The sequence below is a fragment of the Dromiciops gliroides genome, chromosome 2 (genome assembly GCF_019393635.1).
Source record: "Dromiciops gliroides isolate mDroGli1 chromosome 2, mDroGli1.pri, whole genome shotgun sequence".
NCBI classification, from domain to species: domain Eukaryota; kingdom Metazoa; phylum Chordata; class Mammalia; order Microbiotheria; family Microbiotheriidae; genus Dromiciops; species Dromiciops gliroides.
The window spans coordinates 360030571-360055375 of NC_057862.1; the positions used below are offsets into that span (position 1 = coordinate 360030571).

Here is a 24805-nt window from a genome sequence, read left to right on the forward strand (position 1 = left end):
CACAACTTCTTCAACATTTATTATGTTCCTTTTTTGTCATATTAGCCAGTCTGATAGGCGTGAGGTGATATTTCAAAGTTGTTTTAATTTGCATTTCTCTGATCAGTAGTGATTTCGAGCATTTTTTTTTATATGACAATAGATAATAAGCTCTTTTTTAAACCCAATTTCTACCATACCTTTGATGTTTCTGTGATATTAACCATAAGTTATGTTTTATTTTCCCCACATACATTCCTAAAAATCAATACTTAAGTGTCACTTAACTCCAATTGCTTCAAACAACCAGGGCCATCTCCACTTGTCCTGATGTATATTTTGCCACTGGACCCAGATGGCTCTGGAGGAGAGAGTGAGGTTGTTGACTTTTCACAGCTCTCTCTCACATTCAGTTTCCTGCAGTTATATGACATCACCTCCTGATGTCATGGTCCTCTTCAAGAATGAAGGACAAACAATAACAACCTAAAAATCCAGGCTTTTGCCCTTTCTCTGATCAAAGTTATTTAGAGCAATAGAAGTTTTAAAATAAGTTTTTATTGTTCTCTTCTGTTTCATATATCATAGTTATCTCAAGCATTCCTCTCCCTTCCCCTCCCAGAGAGCCAGACCATATTAAAATGGCATTTTTTTTTAGAGAGGAGGAAAAAACCAACAATAATACAACTGATTGATACATTTAAATAGTCTGAAAACACATGAAATAGGAATGATAATTCTGGACCTCCCACCTCCACTATGCTTCTCTATACTCACGACATGCATCATTTTTCATAGCACAATAGTATTCCACTACATTATATACCACAATTTGTTTAGCCCTTCCTCAGTAGATAAACATATACTTTGTTTCCAGTTTTTGTGTTCAGTTGTTTTTTCGATCATGTCTGATTCTTTGTGACCCTATTTGGGATTTTCTTGGCAAAGATCCTAGGGTGGTTTGCTGTTTCCTTCTCCAGCTTATTTTACAGACGAGGAAACTAAGGTAAAACAGGTTTAAATGACTTTCCCAGGGTCACACAACTAGCTGCCCCCAGACAGATTTGAACTTAGGAAGAGTTTTCCTGACTCCAGGCCCAGTACTCTATCTGACATCTAGCTCTAGCTTAGCCATCACAAAAAGTGCTGTTATATGTTTTGGTGTATATGGAGATTTTTTTTTTCTTATCCATTACTTCCTTGGGGTATAAATCCAGTAATGGAATTTCTGATTTAAAGAGGTATGGACATTGTAGTCACTTTATTATCATGGAATGATAGAATTTTAAAGCTAGATAGAAATTAATGCAACCTGTCAGTTTTTCTTTCTTTTTTTTGTGGGGCAGTGGGGATTGGTTAAGTGACTTGCCCAGGGTCACTCAGCTAGTAAGTGTCAAGTGTCTGAGGCCAGGTTTGAACTCAGGTACTCCTAAATCCAGGACTGGTTGCTTTATCCACTGCGCCACCTAGCTGCCCCACAGTCTATCAGTTTTCAAATGGAGAAATTGGGACCCAGGAAAATGGTGTTTTTGCTCAAAAGTCCATGTAGCTAAGTTAATAAGGCTAAGACTACCCTCCTGACTGTTGTACTTGTATTTTTTCTATCACACTGTGCTTCCTCTCTCATTATGTTGCTTGATTCTACTATATATTCACTTTTTCACTTTATCTTGTTCTTTTAAGGATCTTTATTCAGTAGATCAGGATCTATAGGTAAGATTTCCAAGCAGTTATTTTCACCATTACTCTGTAGCTTACCATATTCTGCTCTCCAAGTTTTGTGTGATTCTGGTTGGTAGGAGAACCCAACTGTTATCAACATTGTTCCCCCATTGGTGACTTTAATATTAGTAGCCCTCCTGCCCTTATCTGCCACCAGGTAATAATATTTAAGGCTTATTAGGGTAATGACAAATAGTTTTTCCAAACAGTTAGATTGAAGGGCTCTATCTTGTTTAAACACCTTGTATTTTCCTATCTATAAACTATATGGGTGTGTGTGTGTGTGTGTGTGTGTGTGTGTGTGTGTGTGTGTGTGTGTGTGTGTGTGTACACATTTAATCAGAATCACTCAGCTCATTTGCAGAGAAGGTATTCTTACCTGAAACCTGGCCTATGTCTTTATTTTTATTTTTTTATTTTTTATTTTTGCAAGGCAGTGGGGGTTAAGTGACTTGCACAGGGTCACACAACTAGTAAGTGTCAAGTGTCTGAGGCTGGATTTGAACTCAGGTCCTCCTGAATCCAGGGCCAGTGCTTTATCCACTGTGGCACCTAGCTGCCCCCTGGCCTATGTCTTTATAAGAAGCCTTGTTTGTACAAAAACTATTCAGATAAGTATTTGATAAGGCTAAATGAGGAGTCTTACCTGTAGAGACATAAGATTTTATTCTTTGTCATACTTTGTAAGATTCAGAGGGAATTCTTTATTTTTCCTTTTCTGTTCCTTCTTCCCCACCCCTTTTGTAGATCAAATACAAATGGACCGGAAAATGCTGAAGAACCAGGATCCAGTGAAAACAGGAAGGCCAATGGCAATAATTCTCCATCTCTCACAAATGGAGGTTTTAAACCTTCTAGACCTCCAAGACCTTCACGGCCACCTCCTCCCAATCCTCGTAGACCAGGTTGGTATTGTAAAAAGAGATATTGAAAGCTGAGTTGTTAATGTTATAATTTGATCATTATGATCTTTATTATTATTTTGTTCTATTTTAAGTTGCTGTTCACATGAGCATCAGTAGAACTATCATTTCTTATTTTTAGAGTGTTTTCATGGTTGCATTTTTCTCTTTGTATTTTTTGACAAGGATGATCTTCCCATAAACAATCATCAGACACTTGATAGCCTTTCCTTCACTTTTTCTTGGACTATTGAAATTTTTACATCTGGTCATCCGTGAAAGGTGACAACTTCATTTGCATTATGTCTTCATGGCTAAAGCATAGATGGTACCTTCTGCTAAGATCATAGTATTGGAATCAATACAATATGCTATATGGGGTACCGCTATTCCAGTTCCATTTGGACTAAAAAAGTCTTAAAGGCCTAAAAGTTTCCTGAGGTCCCTTCTAGCTTTGAGGTCCTGTAATACATAACTTAGTGCAGCACCAGTAAGGGTCAATTAATTGAATCTGTTAGCTTATTCCTCTTATCCATCTTTAAAGTAGAATGTGTATGTATGCTGCTTGGCATACATTGGAAAATCCTGAATGATCACATTTTAAAATGACAAAGGCCTGTAATGGTTTTTTTATTGAAAAAAAATTTTTTTTTTTTGATGGGGCAATGAGGGTTAAGTGACTTGCCCCAGGGTCACACACCTAGTAAGTGTCAAGTGTCTGAGGCTGGATTTGAACTGAGGTTCTCCTGAATCCAAAGCCAGTGCTTTATCCACTGTGCCACCTAACTGCCCCTGTAATTTTGATTTGGGGGCACATAGAGGTTTGTATAACAAATAAACTTTCAAGTTTTTTGCGTGTAGATTGATATAATAGAGCACTGAGTTCAGAGGAACTGGTTTCAAATCCTGACTCTGTTACCTTGGGAAGACAAATTAAATTTCCTGTCCCTAAATTTGGACTATATGGCCTCTTAGATTCCTTCAAGGACTAGCCCTATAATCCTAGGATTCATTTTGTGAATATTTGGTCACTTGTTTTCACATGAGTTTGCTTGTATTTGGGCTTCAGCGCCTTTTGACAAATCAAAATTGCAGTCACAATTTAGAAAAAAATTAAGTTCATTTAAAAAATTTTTCTCACCTAACCCATTTATAGCATCTGTCAATGGTTCTCCATCTGCACCTTCTGAAACTCCTGGATCTAGTACAGAGTCATCACCATCAACAAATATGAATGTAATTCCTGAAGGAGCAACAGCTGGAGCAGCAGTTCCTACCACCGTGGCTTTGACAACACCTCCAACTTCTAGACAAGTACAGCCAGTAAATTCTGCTTCTCAGCAACTCAGTACAGTTAATCAAGGTCCCCTTCCACCTGGGTGAGTATCTTAACATTTAAAATTTGTATTTACTTTGCTGACATTTCTTCTGAAAGTACTGTGTAGGAAAGGAAATTCCATGGCCTAAATAACAGAAATCAAGTAAAATAGGAAATTTCTAGGTGGAAAATTTTGTTTTCTGTTGTGAGCCATGATTCAAGGAGGGCTTCCACATCTAATTCAGTGTACTACTTGGAGTCTGAAGATCAAATAAACAATTCCTTTACCAAACTGAGATATAAGTAAGTGAAGATAGATTTCCTTTGTCTTCCTTAAGACACAACTATTGATTCCAGAGAAGAGCAGTACTCAAGGAATTTTTGTGGAGTCGCAGAGAATTCCAGGTCAATAGGTAGAGCAATTCTTTACATTTATTGCCCCAAAAGCATACATCTGGGTTTCAGATTAATCCACCTCAGGAGAGAGAACTCACGCTGCCCTGATTTTGTATGATACCATCCTAGCTCACTGCAGCCCTGAGAGTTAGGAGGATGAAGAACTAACTCTCCCTGTCTGCACCCTAGAATCCTGACACCTCAGGGTGTCAGCTGCAAAGAAAAATCACCACCCCTTCATCTTTACAGCCAAGTGGAGAGGGCCTCAGTACAGCAGAAACAACAAAGAAAATACCACCGAGGGTTCCTCTTCTGCTGCCCACTTTCCTTCCTTCTTTGCTGCCTGACATTTTTCTTCCTCTCTTGCTCATCATCCTTGTTCCTCTGCTGCTTGTCATCCATCCTCTTCTGCTGCTGCTGCTCATCCTCCTTCTCTTCTGCTGCTCATCATCATTCACCTGTTGTTTCTTGCTACTATGCTTCATGTTGCTGCTTGATGTACAAGGGCTCATGCATGATGCTGCTCACACTGTTGGAACCCTTGGTGCTACCCAATCTTCAGATACCTGCTCACTCCACTGCTTTTTTACCTCTAGGGGAACACTGTTCTCCTTACTTTCTCAGTGCTACTGGTGGCTTTCCAAGCTACTGCCTGCAGGCCAAGGTGTCATCTTTAGGATCCTGCTGTTTCCAGTGCTATCTGAACTGTTGCCTGAAGGCCAAGGTGCCCTCCTTGTGATCTTCCTATTGCCAGTGTTATCTGATTTTCTGCTTGAAGGCCAAGGTGCCCTCCTGGCAATTCTGCTGTTGTCAATGTTAGCCACATTGCTGCAGTGTTATCTGAACTCTTTCTTGTAGGCCAGGGTACCCTCTTTGTAATCCTGTTTTTGCTAGTGTTATCCAAACTACTGCCTACACACCAGGACACTACTGACCTTACCTCTGTCCCAACATTATAGGTGCTGCTTAGGCTGTTGCCAGTAAACCAGGTATCACTGCTCCTTTTAATGGTCAGACTTTTGATTGAGGGCCAGGGAATTAATGCCCTCCTCAACTTCTCTATTTTTTCCTGAGCTAAGATCATTGTGACAGATTCCATCTATCACTCCAGGTGTCCCAGGAAGGAGATTCAACATCTGGTGCATCTTGGGGTCAAAGATTTTAAAAAACATTCAGTTTACTAAACAGAGGTACACGTGAGCACAATTTTGCTCTGTTCTCCACAGAAAGATGGTTACTGATCTTTGGTAAAAGTAGCCTGCCAGGAAGTACTGTGAGGTCTCATGAGTTTCCTGCTCAGTAGATAGAATGACCCTTATATACACATTTCCCACAACTGGATCCACCTAAGAGTGAACTTAACTCAAAATTGCTCCTGATCTGTATCATAGCATCTTGGCTCATAACAGCTTTTGGAGTGTGTGTGTGTGTGTGTGTGTGTGTGTGTGTGTGTGTGTGTGTGTGTAAAAAGAAAGTTGGTTTCACTAATCACTATTTTAAAGTTACTAATCAGGGACATAAAATGTTATTCAGTAAACACAACAATAATAACTTGCCCCGTATTTGACCAGGTAGATCATAGACTTTTCAAAGGAAACATCAGAGGTAATAAGCTAGATGAAGTAATGTTAGTGAAAAAAAGATAAGCATATTTGAGACAACTCAGTCTTGAACTATTTGAATTAAAAAATTGATAATGGAGACTGGGTAATGGACAGCAGACATGACATTAACATCAGTTATTTCATACCAAAGTTAATCTGTATAAATCATTGCCATAGCAAGAAGACCAAAAGAATCCATAAAGCAGTCAAATATTTTGACTTATTTGCAACAAGGAGAGAGATGGAAGCCAAAGGCAAGACTGTATTAGAGTATAAACTCAGATGTTAAATTTTATGAAGATGGATGATGAATGATTATGAGCATTATTGCCTCATTAAACAGAGAGAAGCATTGGAAGGTAAAACCACTTTAAAGAAGGCTTGGCAAGGATACCAACTAAATGAAGTCACCCTGAGGATATGTAAGGACAAAAATGGAAGGAGGACAGCAAGTAGAAGATAAATGGAAAAAATCAGCAAAGATTTACAAAACAAACTTTTCACCATTAAGGACAGTAGAGCCACCATACTTGGATTTTAACATCACAGTGCCAGATTTACTTATAAGGGAGGTAAGATTGGCATTAAAGAGAACAAAGTCAAGAAAAGCAGCTAGATTGAACCACATGTGCAGGAGGGCTAGAAGTAACACACCTGAGTGTCAAAGGATTAATTCTCAAGTTATTCAAAGGAGGGAAGATACCAAAGAGTTGGGGGAAAAAAATCTCAGACTTTTGTTACAATACTGAAAAACAGTGAAGGAGAAGAACAACAGCAATTATCAACCTTTTATACTTTTTCATCTGCATAAAATGTTTGAGACCCATTCATATGTGAATTGAGGGTGTTCTTGGTGACACTTTAACTGGGAAATAAGCAGGCTTTTGCAAGTGATGAATTCAACAATGAACCACATATTTGCCATTTCTCAATTAACTGAAAGATATATTGAAATGAAGATACCACTGTTTATTTTTGTGGGTTATGAAAAACCACGTATTGAGTTCACCATGTTTAATTCAATAGAATGAAAAGCTCTCTTTCAACAAAATGCATCTCCTACATATAAAAATCATTCAAGATTCTTTGAAAGATAGAAAAACAGAAATTATTCTGTTCTGTTACCCTCTGATCATAAATAATCAGGTGAGGCATAATAAGGAAACATGCACTCTAAAGTTATTTACCACTGTATTTTAGGAGATCCAGTAAAAAAGTCTAAGTTGAAGAGATATTCTCTATGAATGTGGAAGTGTCCTCCTGATACTTCTGTTTGTGAAAGATAATGTGCAAATAACATCATGCCCTAGAACTTTTCAAAAACTACTGGAAGAGATCCATAATGACTCAAAAGCACTTGACCTCTTCCATCTGACTTTTCTTCCTCAGCACCTAGCTTGATGCTTTGCACAAGGTAGATAATAAATGTGTTGATAAGTTGACATGACCATCCTCTCAGGAAAGATATTGCTCAGATTATAATATACAGATGAACAACAGAGAATCTATCATTGTGACTCTCTGGGACAGGTACTTATATATTAAGCTCCTATTATCTGCTAAGTGCTTTATAAATGTCTCTCATTTGATCCTTAGAACAATACCATGAGGTAAGTGCTGTTATTATCCCCATTTTATAGTTTAGGAATCTTAGGCAAATAGGTTAAGTGACTTGCCAGGGCTATACATCCTAAAATAATTCTAAAATAAGGCTGGATTTGAATTCAGTTCTTCCTTACTCCAGGTCCAGCATTCTATCCCCTGGGACAGACAATGTAAATGGACAATGAATTGGGCCCAGAATTAAACAGGAGGAAGGGAGCAAGCTGGATAGCTTCTAGAAATTGCAAAACTCCTATGTTGATCAAAAGCTTTTCTCAGAAACAAAAGGCCCATCTGTTTAATAGCAGTTATACCAGCATAGTATAATAATACAATAATCTCATAATAATTGAAAGTGAACATTGTATAGAGGGCAATGGAGAGACAGGTTCAAAATGGATATGAGCAAGTTATAACAATTGAGAAACTGTGATGAACAGGCATAAAAGATGATTTAAAAATAATAGCTAGAATTTATATAACACTTTAAAATTTAAAAAGTTCTTTACAAATATTACCTCATTTTATCCCCATAAAATCCTGGGAAGTAAGTGCTATTATTATTCCTGTTTTTAGATAAAGAACAGAAGTTGTAACTTGTCCAAGTTCCCAGCTAGTAAGTTCCTGGGACCAGATTTGTACTCAAGTCTTTCTACTAGGTCGAGAGCTCTATTCGCTGTACTACCTAGATGTCATAGAATTATGATAAGATTAAAAGATGGTCTGGTTATATGGAAAGTGTGAGGAATAATAAATGACAGCCCAAGTGCTTACCTGCTATCCTTATGATGTCAGGAAAAAGCAAGGAAGACCTTTAGTGTATTGGGTAGACTCCTTGCTGTTGAATTTATGGGATGACTTGGAATGTGACTTAGGATGGATAGGCATGGTTGAGTTACAATACTCATTGTTAGCAAGAATATTAATATCAGTGAGATCACATCCATTTGGATATTGAATTATAGAGTTAACCATGTTAAAAGATTGTTTCTTCCTCAGTTTTAAGTTACAACAATTGAAGAGAGAGGGACCTAGATAGAATAGAGAATAGCACATGTACATAAGAAACAGTAACAGGACTGAATTTTGTGGAAGTGACATCATGTTTTTGTGACCTTTTAGTACATTTCTCCTAAAGATTTGTATAGCTGTGGTGTACTAAAATTATGTGAAGTACTATAGAAAGAAAAGCAAGCTATACAAAATAAATTTATAGTCTCATGTATTTTTCTGCTCTCTATATGGACATGCCCATTTTATTTGATGTTAAATTCAGAATGTATTATGTAGAAATTTTCAGGAGGCAGAGGTTTTTGGGTAGGGTGATTATGGAGAAAATGGCATTTGAACGGGGCATCAACTGGTTATCAAAATGACTTATGTGCACTATGTGTTCATTTCTCCTTTAGTCTTCTTATGAGTTCCCATGTAACAGAGAAATGGAACAATTGAAATGTTTTTCCTGATGGCACCAGTACTGAACAAACTATGGTCATTGTAGATAAAAATAAATGTAGAAGCTAAAAACTTATCTGGTATTTATAGCTAGTGCTATTTGAATTTTATCTCAGACTTCAGGAGTTCCATCAATGTAGGTTCTCTGTACAGTGATGCAGATTTTATCTCATTCATACCTGCTTATCCTGTTCATTTTGTTTCCCTTTTCTCAGATATGAGTGCTTGAAGTCTTTACGTTCTTTTGACATTGGTGGATTCCAGTGAAACACAAAGACTGTCTATCACTTTATCCCTCACTCTTGCTATAAGACCAGCCTATCTTTTCCCCCTCCCCCTTCAATCTTTCTCTGATGTGACTTTATACCTTTATAGCACTTGTGTGTAGTTACATGTTTATAATGTATCACCTGCTCATACACACCATATATACTTTCCATTTCTTTTTTTGTGATATTCATTTGCCGTCCTTCATAATTCTAAGCCAGTATAACATGAGTAGAAAGATATTGCTGTTAAAAAGGTCAACTTTTATTTCAGGGAAAAGCTTGGGACAATTAAAAGAACTGTACAGTTTTCTGAAGGTAATACAGTCCATTCTCATCATCCTCTGCATTCAACTGAATAATTATTTGTCATTTCTGTACAATAATGGACCAGTTGTAATGTATTGTTCCATACAACTGATCATCTAGTCTGGACAGTAGACATTCTTCATCCACTTGGTTAACCTTGAATTTTTGGAGGATTGTGTATCTTCTGTAGGAAACTCTGCCATGTTCCTTAAATTTGATATGATAAGCAAAATGTTAAAACACAAACAGGAGCAGCTGGATGACCTCACTATTTGTAGCAGGAATTCTTTTTTTTTGTGGGGCAATGAGGGTTAAGTGACTTGCCCAGGGTGACACAGCTAGTAAGTGTCAAGTGTCTGAGGCCAGATTTGAACTCAGGTCCTCCTGAATCCAGGGCTGGTGCTTTATCCACTGTGCCACCTAGCTGTCCCATGTAGCAGGAATTCTTAATTTTTAAAATTTCATCGATTCCTTTGGTAGTCTAGTGAAGCTTGTGTGTGGTCCCCTTCTTGGATTTTTAAAAATTCATAATCAAAGGAAATACTAAATTTCAGTAAAATTATGAAAATAAAACATATCTGTAAATGTTATTGCATCTTTAGAGTTCTGTTGTTTTGATAAATATAGGAGTTGTGTTACCTGTTGAATTATCATTTTGTTTTACCAAATCCAAAAAAAATTCAATTATCAAACAGCATAGGGAATCTTGCATTCTGCACACCTTTTAATTGGGTGTGGGATCATAAATGTAATCTACTGTTGGATGTCATTTGTGGAAGTGGGCCCATTCCCTTTTCATGCTTTCATTAACTGTGTTATCCATGTGCAGGCATTATTTTTATAAACGTTTTGGGGGGGGGGCAATGAGGGTTAAGTGACTTGCCCAGGGTCACACAGCTAGTAAGTGTCAAGTGTCTGAAGCTGGATTTGAACTCAGGTCCTCCTGAATCCAGGTCTGGTGCTTTATCCACTGTACCACCTAGCTGTCCCTATAAACATTTTTAGAGATCATAAGGGAGGGATATTGATTAAGTAGTTCCTCACATTCTCTAGGTTGCCTTTTCCTTTTCTCTTTCTTTTTTCTTCTTTCCCTCCCTCCTCCCTTTCCTTCCTTCCTTCCTGCCTTCTTTCCTTCCTTCCTTCCTTCATTCCAAGGTGTCCCATCATGGACCTTTTTTTGTTTATAATTAATCTATCCGTTAATCTATTGTTTTCTTCAATGCCATTTCCTCTCCTTTCAGTACATCTATCTATGATGTAAGACCAAGTATAGTGGTTTCAATCTTCAGAATGATGAAAAGATTTTGTTATATGAACACTTAAAAAATCTTTTCCACTTTCCATCTGTTCATTGTCTTTTAAGTGTATCCTTAAATGCCCTTAGATTGACTTGCTTAGTGAGATCTTTTAGCAAAGTTTCTTCAAATTTGTTTTCTCGCCATTGTTTCTCACTATTTTTTCAAATGATATTGCTCATAATTTTTTACCATCCAACATAAGACTTTTTTAGGTGATGAGCTCTTGGCGGTATTATTTCTTTATTTAGCAAGAAGATCTAGTGACCAAGGACAATTTCTAGAATCTTTTTGTCTCTGTTATAGAAGTTGACTTGTATCTGTTAGGCTTCTTTAGGAAATGGTAGTAGTCTGTGATGATATCTGCTCACCCATTTCTCTTATTTTGATATCAGCAAATTGTTTAAATAATTCAAGTTAAAAGTTGTGGTTTTTTAAACATGCCTAATTTTTCCCCATTTTTGTTCAATTTTTATATTTGATCTTTTCTTTAGCATATTGAGTATAAGCAGAAAGATGATTAGATAATGACTCTCACACCAGTAAATGAGTCATTTCTTGTCTGCTAAAATAACTTTCATTTTTATAAGGTTATTTGGGGCTGCCACTGTCCATCACCTTTGATTCTTTTCTTTTTGAAAAATTTTATCTTACATTTTTTTCAAGAAAATATTAATTCTTTATTATCAGTATGATGCTTCTGAATAGTCCACTAGTCTTTGGGCTTTCTCATTTCTTATTCCAGAACTGTTTTTGCCCACATTTTTTTTTACCATCTTTCCATATATCTACCTTTATAGTCACTGAATATCAGAATTCATATTACTTGAACTTTGATGATCTTATCTAGCTCTCCATTCTCTAGAGCAGATACAAGTGAATAAACTAATTATTTTCATGGCGGTCTTTTTTCAAATACCATGAATACTTCAGTGAGGTGGCCAAAGAACTCTTGAAATGATCTTTCATATTACTTTTCTTTTTTTGTTTGTTTGTTGGTTGGTTTTGGGGGTTTTTTGTGAGGCAATTGGGGTTAAGTGACTTGCCTAGGGTCACACAGCTAGTAAGTGTTAAGTGTTTGATTTGAACTCAGGACCTCTAGGGCCAGTGCTCTATCTACTGCGCCACCTAGCTGTCCCTTTCATATTACTTTTCAACAAATAATAAAACTAATTTCTCAAATCCCTTTTTTGCCTCTCTAAGAACAATCTGTATGCCATTATCTCATTTAGTTGCAACTTTTTCCTGGTTTCATTTATAGTAAGAATATCAGCATTTATAACATCTTTTTCTAGGTACATGCTCACTGGTTGTTTACTGGGCAAAGATCTCATATTTGGAGTACCAACAGCTAAGTTAATTTTTTTGGGGGGTGAGGCAATTGGAGTTAAGTGACTTACCCAGGGTCACACAGCTAGTAAGTGTTAAGTGTCTGAGGCCAGATTTGAACTCAGGTCCTCCTGATTCCATGGCTGGTGCTCTATCCACTGCGCCACCTAGCTGCCCCTTAAGTTAATATTTAAAGATGAACTAAGAATTATTTGATTCTTTGTATTGTTTGCTGTCTTTTCTGCCACTCTACTGTAGTCACTGTAGGAACAGAAAGGGGTTGCATAAGACTGAGTACAATTTATTTCATGGGTTATTACGATTAAAGGTATTTATCACCATGTGGGCAGGATAGTGATCATGAGCCTTTCCATGCTTAGATGTATCCTCAGAACGCCTGCCAGACCTGGCAGTTCACATAACTAATAGTTTGTTGAGAGGGTGAAACATTTAATATTTTGCAAAAAGAGGATTACTTAGGATAACTCTAATTGTTGAGTATATTTTTGTTAGAATTACATGTTCTTTTAATTTTAATTTTTGTATTGTTCATTATCCAGAATTTTTAATGCTTAAAAAAGTGCTACTTTTAAATGAAATAGTTAGAACAATATAATATTTGGAATATTTTTCTACTATGAAACCACAGCAGCCATTTTATTTATGTGTGTTTAAGTTGGGAACAGAGAGTGGACCAGCATGGACGAGTCTACTATGTAGACCATGTTGAAAAAAGAACATCATGGGATAGACCTGAACCTCTTCCTCCTGGGTGAGTCTAAAATAATGAAAAACTTTGAACAATTGTTCAGAGACAGAAATTTAAATATTTTCAAGTCCATCTGCATTCTTGTGTGATCTGTTTTTTTGTTACCCTACTCTACACAAAGTTTGAAATATTACAAAAGAGAGGCAGAAATTGGAATGGTTTTCATTTAATCTGAGTAAGAGGTTGCTTAGATCTTGCTGCTTCTATAATGCTATATTTAATTAATTAATTAAATTTTTTTGGGGTGGGGCAATGAGGGTTAAGTGACTTGCCCAGGGTCACACAGCTATTAATGTCAAGTGTCTGAGGTCGGATTTGAACTCAGGTCCTCCTGAATCCAGGGCCTGTCCTTTATCCACTGTGCCACCTAGCTGCCCCTATAATGATGTATTTCACTATCAACTGTTGACTGAACTCAAAATCTTACTTTTCTCTCTTGGGTTTATTACTGGTGATCACAAAATGTCTTTATTTCAGGCCCTTATCACAAAATCACTATCTTTCTGACTGAACTAGATATAAATGTATTTGTAAGCCATGTTTAAGAGTGGGTCTTGGGGGGCAGCTCGATGGCGCAATGGTAAAGCACCGGCCCTGGATTCAGGAGTACCTGAGTTCAAATCCGGCCTCAGACACTTGACACTTACTAGTTGTGTGACCCTGGGCAAGTCACTTAACCCTCATTGCCCTGCAAAACAAACAAACAAAAAAAGAGTGGGTCTCTGTGGACTCTTAAGTAATGAGGCCTGCATGCCAAATGTTTTCTTTAATGGTTTAACAGAACCAACATTTTCAGTGGTAGTGGTTCTCTATTCATCACAATTAGCACTACTCAAAAAAGGGTTTAGCGATTCCTGTTTTGTGGCCTAAATGATATTCAGATACATGTTTATTCTAACAGCTCCACAACACTGATATTAATTTTGAGAGTTTTTCTCATTAGCTGGGAACGTCGAGTTGACAACATGGGACGTGTTTATTATGTTGACCACTTCACAAGAACTACTACCTGGCAGCGGCCAACTTTGGAGTCAGTTAGAAACTATGAGCAGTGGCAACTACAACGAAGTCAACTCCAGGGAGCAATGCAGCAGTTTAACCAGAGATTCATTTATGGGGTGAGCAGTAGTTTTTATGCTACAGACTAATAAAATATCACTTGGGGGCCTTTCCCTGCATGTGTCAAAATGATTGTAGAAAGTGCTGCAAGAAAAAGCGAGTAAGTTCACAAGCGAGATCATGAGTCAGTGTTTTTATTGGTGGGTATATACTTTAGACTTTTGTTTGGGATATCCTACATATAAACATATAAGTGATATCTTGTTTCCTCTGTATGTTGCCTCCTTATGTCTAGTCCTCTCTTCATTAGTTATATAGAAAGTAGACGAATGGATTTGGAACAGTGTTAGACTCAGGTGGTATTATTGGTTCATTTTGCTGATTTTCTTTCCTTCTATCCTCCTTTTAATTTTCTGTTCTTTTTAATAAGAGACAGCTCTCTGGGAAGGAAAAGGAGGAGAAATGTTTTTAGAAATGAAGTTAATATAAAAACAAAAGACTGTAAAATTTTTTTTAATTAAAAAGAAATTGACCCCAAGGGTTAAGATAAATTTATTTCTTATTTTTTGAAAATGGAATAAATATGACCAGATTGGGGGAAAATAAGTAATTTTTAATTTAGAGCATCCTTGTTTTAATTTGAGTAAGGGAAAACTTTAGCCCAAAATAACTAAAACTGAAGTTACTATCATGGATGTATTGATAAAAATATTAATTATTTTTTCCAAAGGGTAAGCTATTTGGAGCTCCAGTTGTTTGAAAGAATCTGAGAAGCTGTCTAGGAATGATGTTAAAAAACAATACCCTGAGAACTAGGATGGTATAGTGGATAGAGAGCCAGCCTTAAAGTAAGAGACCTAGGTTACAAGTCTTATCTCCAGTACACTCTGGCTGTGTTGGCATGGCCACTTAACATCTTAGCATCCTAAGATAACTTTGTAAGGCTATGAGCCAGATAATAGTTGCTGATGGCCATTGGGAGGATTTCCTCACAGGGATTCCCTTATACTGATGAAATAACAGATATGGACCCAAAAAATTACATCTCAGTTTCAGAAATATATTTCCCTTTTTTGGTAAAGAATCTTTGCTTTCTGAAAACAAAGGGCTTGTATTTATTTTTAGTCCCTTGGCAGTGAGGCAGCATAACTGCTAAGTGTGCCAAAATATGTAAGTGCTTTACTTTATAATTTTTAGACTACTGGTGCCAAGAGACCAAAAATTTAGGAAAACATAAGTTCCAAAGGATCACATATCTTTAAACCCCTATGTTTAAGCCAGAAGAAAACAATCCATAAAAATTTGAGAGCGATTTCTTTCCATTTCACAGTACCTGCTCAGTAAGCATATATTGCACACTCATCACATGCCAGTCACTATGCTAATCCCTCAGAATTCCTTGCTTACAAAATGTTGACATTGTCTTGGAGAAAGCACATTTACATATGGAATTATATATAGAAAAAACACAAAATAAATACAAATTAATCAGGGCAAGGGTGCTCCAGCCATTGGGTGGGGATCAAGAAAGACTTCATGTAGATTTAAGTGTTTGAGCTGAGAGTCTTGAAGGAAATAAGGAATTCTAAGAATTGAAGTTCTCGTCTTATATTACCTTCTTCCCTTTTTCAGTGAACACAATAGTGTCATATCGACCACTTGCCTACCTTTCTGTGGTAGGCAAACTCACCATGATAAGCCTCTTTGTGTTTCTTGCACTGTTTGAATGATTATGATGATCATTGTTCCATGTATACTTATACCAATTGTCTAATTTATGTTTTTGAACACTAACTGATTAGAATGATTTTTTCTGAAATATCTTGATGTATTTTTTGAAATCTTTGCTTTTTCCACTAATATTCTGGAATCATTAGCTCATTTACTCATTCAATAAGCTACCTCCCTTCTATCCTATAACTTTAGCCACATTCTGTCTGAAAACCTTTTCTGATATTTGTGGAAAATAGAATTTTGTTGAACTATCTAATAATCTTTTTCATTCCTTCAGCTGCTTTTTTCATTAGCCTTTTTTCCACTTTGAAATTGTAACACTAATTTTATAATTGAGGGTTAAACATTTAAGAAAAACTATGGACAGAAATGAAGATAAAGAAATATATTACTAATTAAGCTTAATTACTATTAAGCTTTGTCACATCTTTATGCTATCCTTTAGAAAATAAAGTTATAATGGGCTTCATAGTCTTCAGCAGATCTGTGAATGTATTTTTTTGAGTTCTGTTCTTAGAATTTCTAAAGACACATGCTAGTATTGAGTTATTAATATATCCTTTTCATTTTTATGTAGAATCAAGATTTGTTTACTTCAACTCAGAGTAAAGAATTTGATCCTCTTGGACCTTTGCCACCAGGATGGGGTAAGTATAATTCAAATTGTGTTTTAGTTAGAGAAAATCATACTTTGAAAAAAAATTTGCTAACTCTTTATGATTATAACTTTGCTTTTGCTTTAATAAAATTTAAATTTAAAAATATAGTATATATCGCTAATTCAATTCACAAGACATTTATTAAATGTCTTAGTGGAGAGAAATGTATTAAATACTGAAAGGAATACTACATTGAGATGGCATGGGCTAAAAGAGCTTACTAATTAAGATTATTGAACATATACACATAAAGCTGTAACACAAAGTAGTTCATAAGTACATTTTTTTGGCCTAGACTTATAATTTCATTAATGTAAGGAATTCATTTTACTGTTGCAGATCAGCATCTGCTTTGCAACTTAAGGCCTCAGAAAGTTGCTTGGTTCTTGACAGTTTTAGAGATTTAATCAGAATTACACATCTGTTGGTGTCAGAGGCAGGACTTGAACTCAGTTCTTCTTGATTGCTAAGGCCTGCTTTCTGTACACATGCAGCCTCTCCACGAGTGTATTGGAGGGGTAAAAATAAAGTGCTGTGTTAGGTCTAAGGAGAAAAGGTGATTACTGATAGAGAAAAATAAAGGAAGGCTTCATGAAGGTGGTATTTGAGGTAGGCTTTAAATGATGAATAGCAATTCATTAGACAGAAATGGTGAAAAATCCTAAGCATCAAAGAATAGTCAGGAACCTTTATAGATGATAGAAAGTACAGAAGTTCTCAATTTTACATAAATTTGCATTATGCAAATTCAACTTCATGTAAAGAATCTGGAAAGAAATCCTCATTTTCAAAAGTGAGAACTGTCTATAGTCTATTTTGCTTAAAGTAGTCTATTTTGGTTAAAGATAGATATGATATAAAAGAAATATTATATAAATGGAGAAAGATAGGGTAGCCCAACATTGTGGAGAACCATAAATCTCAGGTTAAGAAGTTTAAACTTAATAGGGTAGGCAGTGGAGAGATATTATAAGTCTCAGGGTTTAAGTCTTTCTAAGATTATGATTAGAAGAAATTAAAAGCATTTTTTTTTTGATTCAAGGTTATTCTGTTACTTTTATAAAGTAAACAGGATCATTGGGACTGCATACGGGACAAGTCTACCCTTTTACCTGTTGTAAAAGTACATCAGATACTTGCTAGAATTCAAGCTCATGCCATACAATGATGTGGCTGACATAAGGATTTCCTTTTGTAATTATAATGGTGTAGGTAAGAATAAACCTGGGACCCACCTTCTAAATTTTCTTTCATAGTGAACACGATTTAGTTTTATTCCAACAATAAGTTTCAATAAAACGTATTCAGAAAAAATAAGACTGACCGAAAAGTAAAGCAAATATGAAAACATGAAAAGTATAGTAAAACTGCATATCAAAAGATGGAGTATTTTCATGTGTACTACATACAATTCAGCTTGTGAATTATGGTGAGTGGGGTTTGGCTCCAAGATGGTAATGTAGCAGGAAGAAATACAGCACACCTGTTCTACCAAATACTAATTGGAAAATCAAAGCAATAAATCACAGTGAATTGTTTTTGCCGTCCTGGACAGCATAGGGAGCTAAACAGAAAGTTTGGTGGCCCTAGTGGATATAGAGTTTAGTCAGGAGTGCACCAAGTGGGGCATTTTGGCCACAGAAACTGAAAGAGGTCCAGTGCTGAGTACTCAAACTATAGGAAAATTCAAAAGAGAATGAAAATTTTGTACAAAAGAAAGAGACATGCTCCCTGAAAATTAGAATGAATCAAATATAAACTAATAAATAATAATAAAAATAAGCTAATGTCTCCATTAGACAACAAGAAATATTGGAAGAAACCATAAATTATCTCATAGCAAAAATAACTGACCTGGAAAACTGAGAATAGATAATTTAAGAGTAATTGGACTGGGGGCAGCTAGGTGGCACAGTGGATAAAGCACTGGCCCTGGATTCAGGAGGACCTGAGTTCAAATCCGGCCTCAGACACTTGACACTTACTAGCTGTGTGACCCTGGGCAAGTCACTTAACCCCAGTTGCCTCAACACCCCCCCCCCCAAAAAAAAGTCATTGGACTACCTACCTGAAAGTCATGATTTTTTTTTAAAAGCCTAGACATCATATTTCAAGAAGATATAAAAGAAAATTCCTCAGTTCTCTTAGAACCAGAGGGTAAAGTGGAAATAGAATCCTGAAAAACACACCAAAGTGAAAACTCTAAGGAATATTATAATTAAAATCCAGAGCTTCTGAGTCAAAGCAAAAATACTGTAAGCAAACTGAAAGAAAAAATTCAACTACTAAGGAGCCACTATCAGGATCATACAAGATATAGCTGCTACCACTTCCAAGGAGTAGAGTTTGGGATACAGTCTTCCAGGAGGCAAAACATATAGACTTAAAAAACAAGAATAATTTGTCCAGCAATACTGAATATAATCCTACAGGGAGGGGAACAAATGGAGCTTAATGAAATAGAGAACTTCTGAGTATTTTTGATAAAAAGACTCCAGAGCTAAGTAGAAACTTTGAAATATGAACATAAGAGTCAAGAGAAACATAAAATAGTAAAGATAAGAAACTGTCCATAAGGGAATAAACAAGGAAAAAATGTTTACATTCTAATATAGGCAGATGATACATATTCAAGGTCTAAGCAGGAGTCTAATTTGACCTGGGCCCTGGGAGTTGTTCTGTTCAGTGATGATGATCTGAAAAGAAGAAAGACCAGATAAGAGGATTATGTTGAGGGGGAAGAGAGAGAAAAGGAAGAAGATGGAGGTTGTTTACAAGAAAGATACTTGAAATAGATTTAGAATTCAAATAAGAGGATAGAGCACAAATCTATTATACTTCAGCTGTGGGGGAAAAAAAAGGACGAATAGCAATCATGATCTTGTACAAAGCAACAGCAGAAATAGACCCAATTAAAAATATAAGCAAGAAAACTTAATTTGGATAGAAGGTACCATAGACATTGAATTAATATTAATACTAAACATAAGTACCAAATATCATAGTTATCTAAATACTTAAAGAAAATATTGAATGAATTATAGAGAGAAAGAGATAGTAAAACCAATACCGCAGAACCACAGTTTACCCCTTTCAGACTTAAATCTAAAGAAAAAAAGATGTGAAGATTCTGAATAGAAGTTTAGAAAAGTTAGCTTTGATAAACCTGGGGATTATTGAATAGGAATAGAAAAGAATATGCATATTTCTCAGCTATGCATCACACCTTCACAAAAAATTGACCATGTATGAGGGCATAAAAACCTTATAAACAAATGCAGAAAAGTAAACATTCTAATGACATATTTTAGACCAGAATGCATTTAAACAATATTCATTAAAAGATTGCTGAAGAAACAATTAAAATTAGATACTAAATAACTTAATCTTTTTTTTTTTTTTTGGTGAGGCAATTGGGGTTAAGTGACTTGCCCAGGGTCACACAGCTAGTGTTAAGTGTCTGAGGCCAGATTTGAACTCAGGTACTCCTGAATCCAGGGCCAGTGCTTTATCCACTGCGCCATCTAGCTGCCCCTAAATAACTTAATCTTTTTTTTTTTGTTGTTGTTGTTGTTTTTTTTAGTGAGGCAATTGGGGTTAAGTGACTTGCCCAGGGTCACACAGCTAGTGTTAAGTGTCTGAGGTCAGATTTGAACTCAGGTCCTCCTGAATCCAGGGCCAGTGCTCTATCCACTGCGCCACCCAGCTGCCCCAATAACTTAATCTTAAAGAATCAGTAGATCAAAAAAATATATATATGAACATCAGTAATTTTATTTTTTTAAATGACAGCAATGTGATACATAACTAAAATATTTAGGATGCAGCAGCAGCCATCCTTAGAAGATATATATCTGAGCAGTTTAATCAGTAAGGTAAAGAACCAGTTAGTGAATTAATCATGCAGCTTTTAGCCACAGAAAACCAATATATTTAAAACTGCCTTTAAACATCACAATAGAAATCTGGAAAAATCAAAGAAGAGATTGAAAATTGAAAGAAAAAACCTAAATCAGTAAATTTAGGAGTTGGTTTAAAAAATATAAATCAGTTAAACCAGTATTTTAATGAAGAAAACCAATTTGGCCGTATCAGAAATGAAAACTGTAAAATCAGAACTGATGAAAAAGAAATAAAAGAAACTATTAGGAACTAATTTCCCCATTTTTGTACCAATAATACTTAGAATCTAAATTAAATGGATGAACATGTATAGAAATATTAAATGCTGGGGCAGCTAGGTGGCGCAGTGCATAGAGCACTGGCCCTGGAGTCAGGAGTACCTGAGTTTAAATCCAGCCTCAGACATTTAACACTTACTAGCTGTGTGACCCTGGGCAAGTCACTTAACCTCAATTGCCTCATTTAAAAAGAAAAAAATTAAATGCCCAGATTAATTAAATAGAACATACAAGACTTAACCAACTCAGTCATAGAAAAAGAAATTGAAATAGCCATAAAGTCCAAAAGTAAAAGAATATAGGACCAGATGGATTTACAACTTAATTCTACCAAACATTTTTAAAAAATTAATTCTAGGGGGCAGCTAGGTGGTGCAGTGGATAAAGCACTGGCCTTGGATTCAGGAGGACCTGAGTTCAAATTTGGCCTCAGACACTTGACACTTAATAGCTGTGTGAGCCTGGGCAAGTCACTTAACCCTCATTACCCTGCTCCCCCCAAAACAAACAAACAAACAAAAATAATTCTACTACTACACAAATTGTTGAGGAGAAAAAAAAGAGAAAGAAGGGTTCCTAACAAATTACTTCCTGGATACAAATATGGTATGATACCTATACCAGAGAATTAAAACAGAGAAAGAAAACTATAGACCAATATCCCCAATGATTATTAATGTGACATATTTAAATAAAATATTACAAAGGAGACCATAGAAACCTATCACAAAAAGACTATAAATTATGACCCGGTTGTATTTTTACCAGTAATATAGGACCGATTAATTATTTAGAAAACTAATAACTGACCTAATTAAAACCAAGAACTACAAAAATCACACCTTATATCAATAGGTACAGCAGAAGCATTTGAGAGGATAACAGCACCCATTCTTGTTAAAACACTAGAGAACATAAGAATAAAGAAATTTTCCTTAATGTAATAAGAAATGTCAATGTCAAATCAAGAGCCAGTAATGGGGATAAAAACCTAGAGGCCTTTCTAGTAGATCAGGGGTATAGGAAGAATGTCCATTATTGCCATTACTATTCAATATAGTTCTGGAAATACTAGCCATAACAATAAGAGAAGAAATAGAAGAAGTTGAAGGAATAAACATAGATATCAAGGGAACAAAATTACCACTTTTTGCAGATGATATGATGTTTTACTTAGATAATCCTAGAAGGTCAACTAAAAAAGTAATTGAAATAAGTAATTAACAACTTCACTTTTTTTTCATTAATTCCCTTTCACCTTTTGTTCCTCTAGATGAATTTTATTATGTTGTGTTTTATATATATATATATATATATATACATACATACATACAGATATATCAGACTGATATGACAATGAAGAAATAAATTAGTTTAAGTAACACTGTCATTTTTATAATATTGCCTCAGCCTACCCATGAAATTAATATTTCTCCAATTATTTAGATCTATCTTTATTTGTATAAAGAGTGTTTTGTAATCATGTTCAGATATTTTCTGTGTGTTTTGGCAGATAGTTTCCCAAGCATTTTATGCATCTAGTTATTTTAAATGGAATTTCTGTTTCTTTCTCTTACTGCTAGATTTTGTTGGTAACATACAAATATGTTGATGAATTGTGTAGGTTTTTTAAAATTTCATATCAAAAAGGAAAATGACTGGGGCAGCTAGGTGGTGCAGTGGATAGAGCACCGGCCCTGGATTCAGGAGGACCTGAGTTGAAATTCGGCCTCTGCCACTTGACACTTACTGGCTGTGTGACCCTGGGCAAGTCACTTAACTCTCATTGTCCTGCAAAGGAAAAAAAAAAAGGAAAATGACAAATATACAAAGGACTTTCCAAAGGTACATTCAGGAACTATTGGTGGAGGTGTGAACTGGTCCAGCCATTCTAGAGATCAGTTTGGAACTATGCCCAAAAAACTATTAAACTATGCATACCCTGTGACCCATTGATAATACTACCAAATCTCTAACTCATAGAGATGAAAGAAAAAGGAAAAAGACCTATGTATACACAGATATTTATAATAATACTGATTGCAGTGCTAATTAATTGGAAACTGATGTGGTACCCATCAATTGGGGGAATGGTAAACGAGTTATGACATATGTATGTGACAGAATTTTATTGTGCTGTATGAAATGATGAGGGGGAACCATTTCAGAGAAACCTGAGAAGATTTGCATAATGCAGAGTAAATTAGGCAGAACCAGGAGAACTGTTTATTTGGTAACAACACTATCATAAAGAAAATCAGTTTTGAAGGACTTAGAACTATCATGAGTGACGTTCAACAAAAAGCTAAACTGAGGCACATTTTTCTAAGCAAGATGTGTTAATTAATAGGGGGCCATACCTATTAATAAAGGGGTGAATTGCTCCTCGGTTGCTAGCCCCAAACCCAGAATTGGACATGGAACTCAATTTTACATGTCCAGAACAAAAAACAGAACAGAAATCATGGAATTGGTTATGGAATTGGCAACATCATGGTGTTGAGGATTTATGATTGGTTACATTAACGAAAGAGAGATTACACACATGTGGGACCCTGCACTGTATCTTAAAGGCATTCTTTGTGAATTTATGGGAGCCAACAGCATCCTGAGGTCATTGATAGGGAACCAGGAATGTAGACTCACTGCTACCTGGCGATTAGATAAGGATGAGGCTAAAGGTGAGACAAAGTTAGCTAAGTCATTCTTAAGGATGATAGACAAATTCCATGTTTTTCAGAGACTGTGGTTATACAGGTATCCCTTCGCAGGAATGATTTGGAGGTGTTGCTGAGATAACAGTTCCCATAGTGTTACAGTGTTTCATGAAAGTATTGAACCTCTAAACTTAGAACAGAGTCTTCATTTAATGAACAGTGGTTATGGGAAAGCTTAAACTTCTGCACTTAGCTTCAGAGAGGATGGCTGAACTTTTGAACTCATGTGCTTCTATACTTACAGACAAAGAAGAAGCTTAGGTTTGTTACCTAGAATATAGAATATGATTACAGAATAAAATCACTTACAGAGTAAAATCAAATATAAAATACAGGATCAGTAATTAATTCTCACAGAATTCTGATCATTGCAATGACAAGTGACAATTTCAGAAAGCTTATGATGAAACAGGCTATACCTACCTCCTAATAGGTGATAGAGTGCAGATTACAACTTGATTTTTTTTTTAAAGACATGGACCATATTAGAATTTGATTTGCTCAAACCATACATGCTTGTAATAGGGTTTTTGTTCTTCTTACTTTCTCAGTTGATGGAAGGTTTGGAGGGAGAAAAAGGCAGATCTTCATTTGAAAAAAATTTTTTTAAAGTATTTGTGAGTATTTAAATATTGGCAGAAATTTAGAATAGGTGATATTGTTTCATAAAACTTGGTGACTTTTGTCCCTAAAGCAGATTTTTTGATTGTACTTAACTAATAGGCTCAGAATAGTTAGATTTTTTTTTGGTTGGGGCAGTGGGGGTTAAGTGACTTGCCCAGGGTCACACAGCTAGTAAGTGTCAAGTGTCTGAGGTCGGATTTGAACTCAGGTACTCCTGAATCCAGGGCCAGTGCTCTGTCCACTGTGCCACCTAGCTGCCCCTAGAATAGTTAGATTTTTATCCCTTTGGATAATAATAATGATGTTTTGGACAAACTATGCTATAAAACCCAAGAAATCCAAAATACTTCTCCACAGATTATTTATCCTTACACTTCTGGTAGCCAGGTGGAGTACTAAAACAAAATGAACCAACCAGTACTTGTTCTTCCATGAGGTTTCATGAAAGATATGAATTTCTCTTTCACCAGGTTTTTACTATTGGTAGTGGTAGCATATGGGGTGGTTTTTTTTGGGTGAAGGACCTGGGTGGGTGGGGTTGATAACGTTATTGCTAAAAGAGACACATGCTTCCTTGTTGTGATTGTACAGAGCACCCTAAAAATAGCCTGGTGGTGATATATGGATAATTGCACTCAGAAGTTATGTGGATGCTGTCATAAACATGAAAAGTTAGTACAGAATCACTTTTGTGGCCACATCTTAACGTTTATTCCAGTGTTGTAAAGACTTCCATGCATTCTGCCTCTGTGTTTTTTGGATTGGACCTGTAATTTCATTAGTATAGACAACTCCCGGTGAATAAACTTCTACCAGGACAGGTTAGCACCTTTTTTTTCAATTTATAGTATTAGAGAATTGTTTGGGCCACTAAGAGGTTAAGTG

General features: G+C 35.9%; 1 protein-coding gene across 1 annotated transcript in view; it reads left to right on the plus strand.

Moving 5' to 3' along the window:
• The window catches only part of ITCH (itchy E3 ubiquitin protein ligase), a 77136-nt gene that overhangs the window by 13319 nt on the left and 39012 nt on the right, over positions 1-24805 (plus strand). The window contains 5 exon segments of the mRNA XM_043984645.1: positions 2449-2606; positions 3760-3982; positions 12854-12949; positions 13890-14064; positions 16317-16386. Of these exon segments, the coding sequence (XP_043840580.1) occupies positions 2449-2606; positions 3760-3982; positions 12854-12949; positions 13890-14064; positions 16317-16386 (722 nt within the window).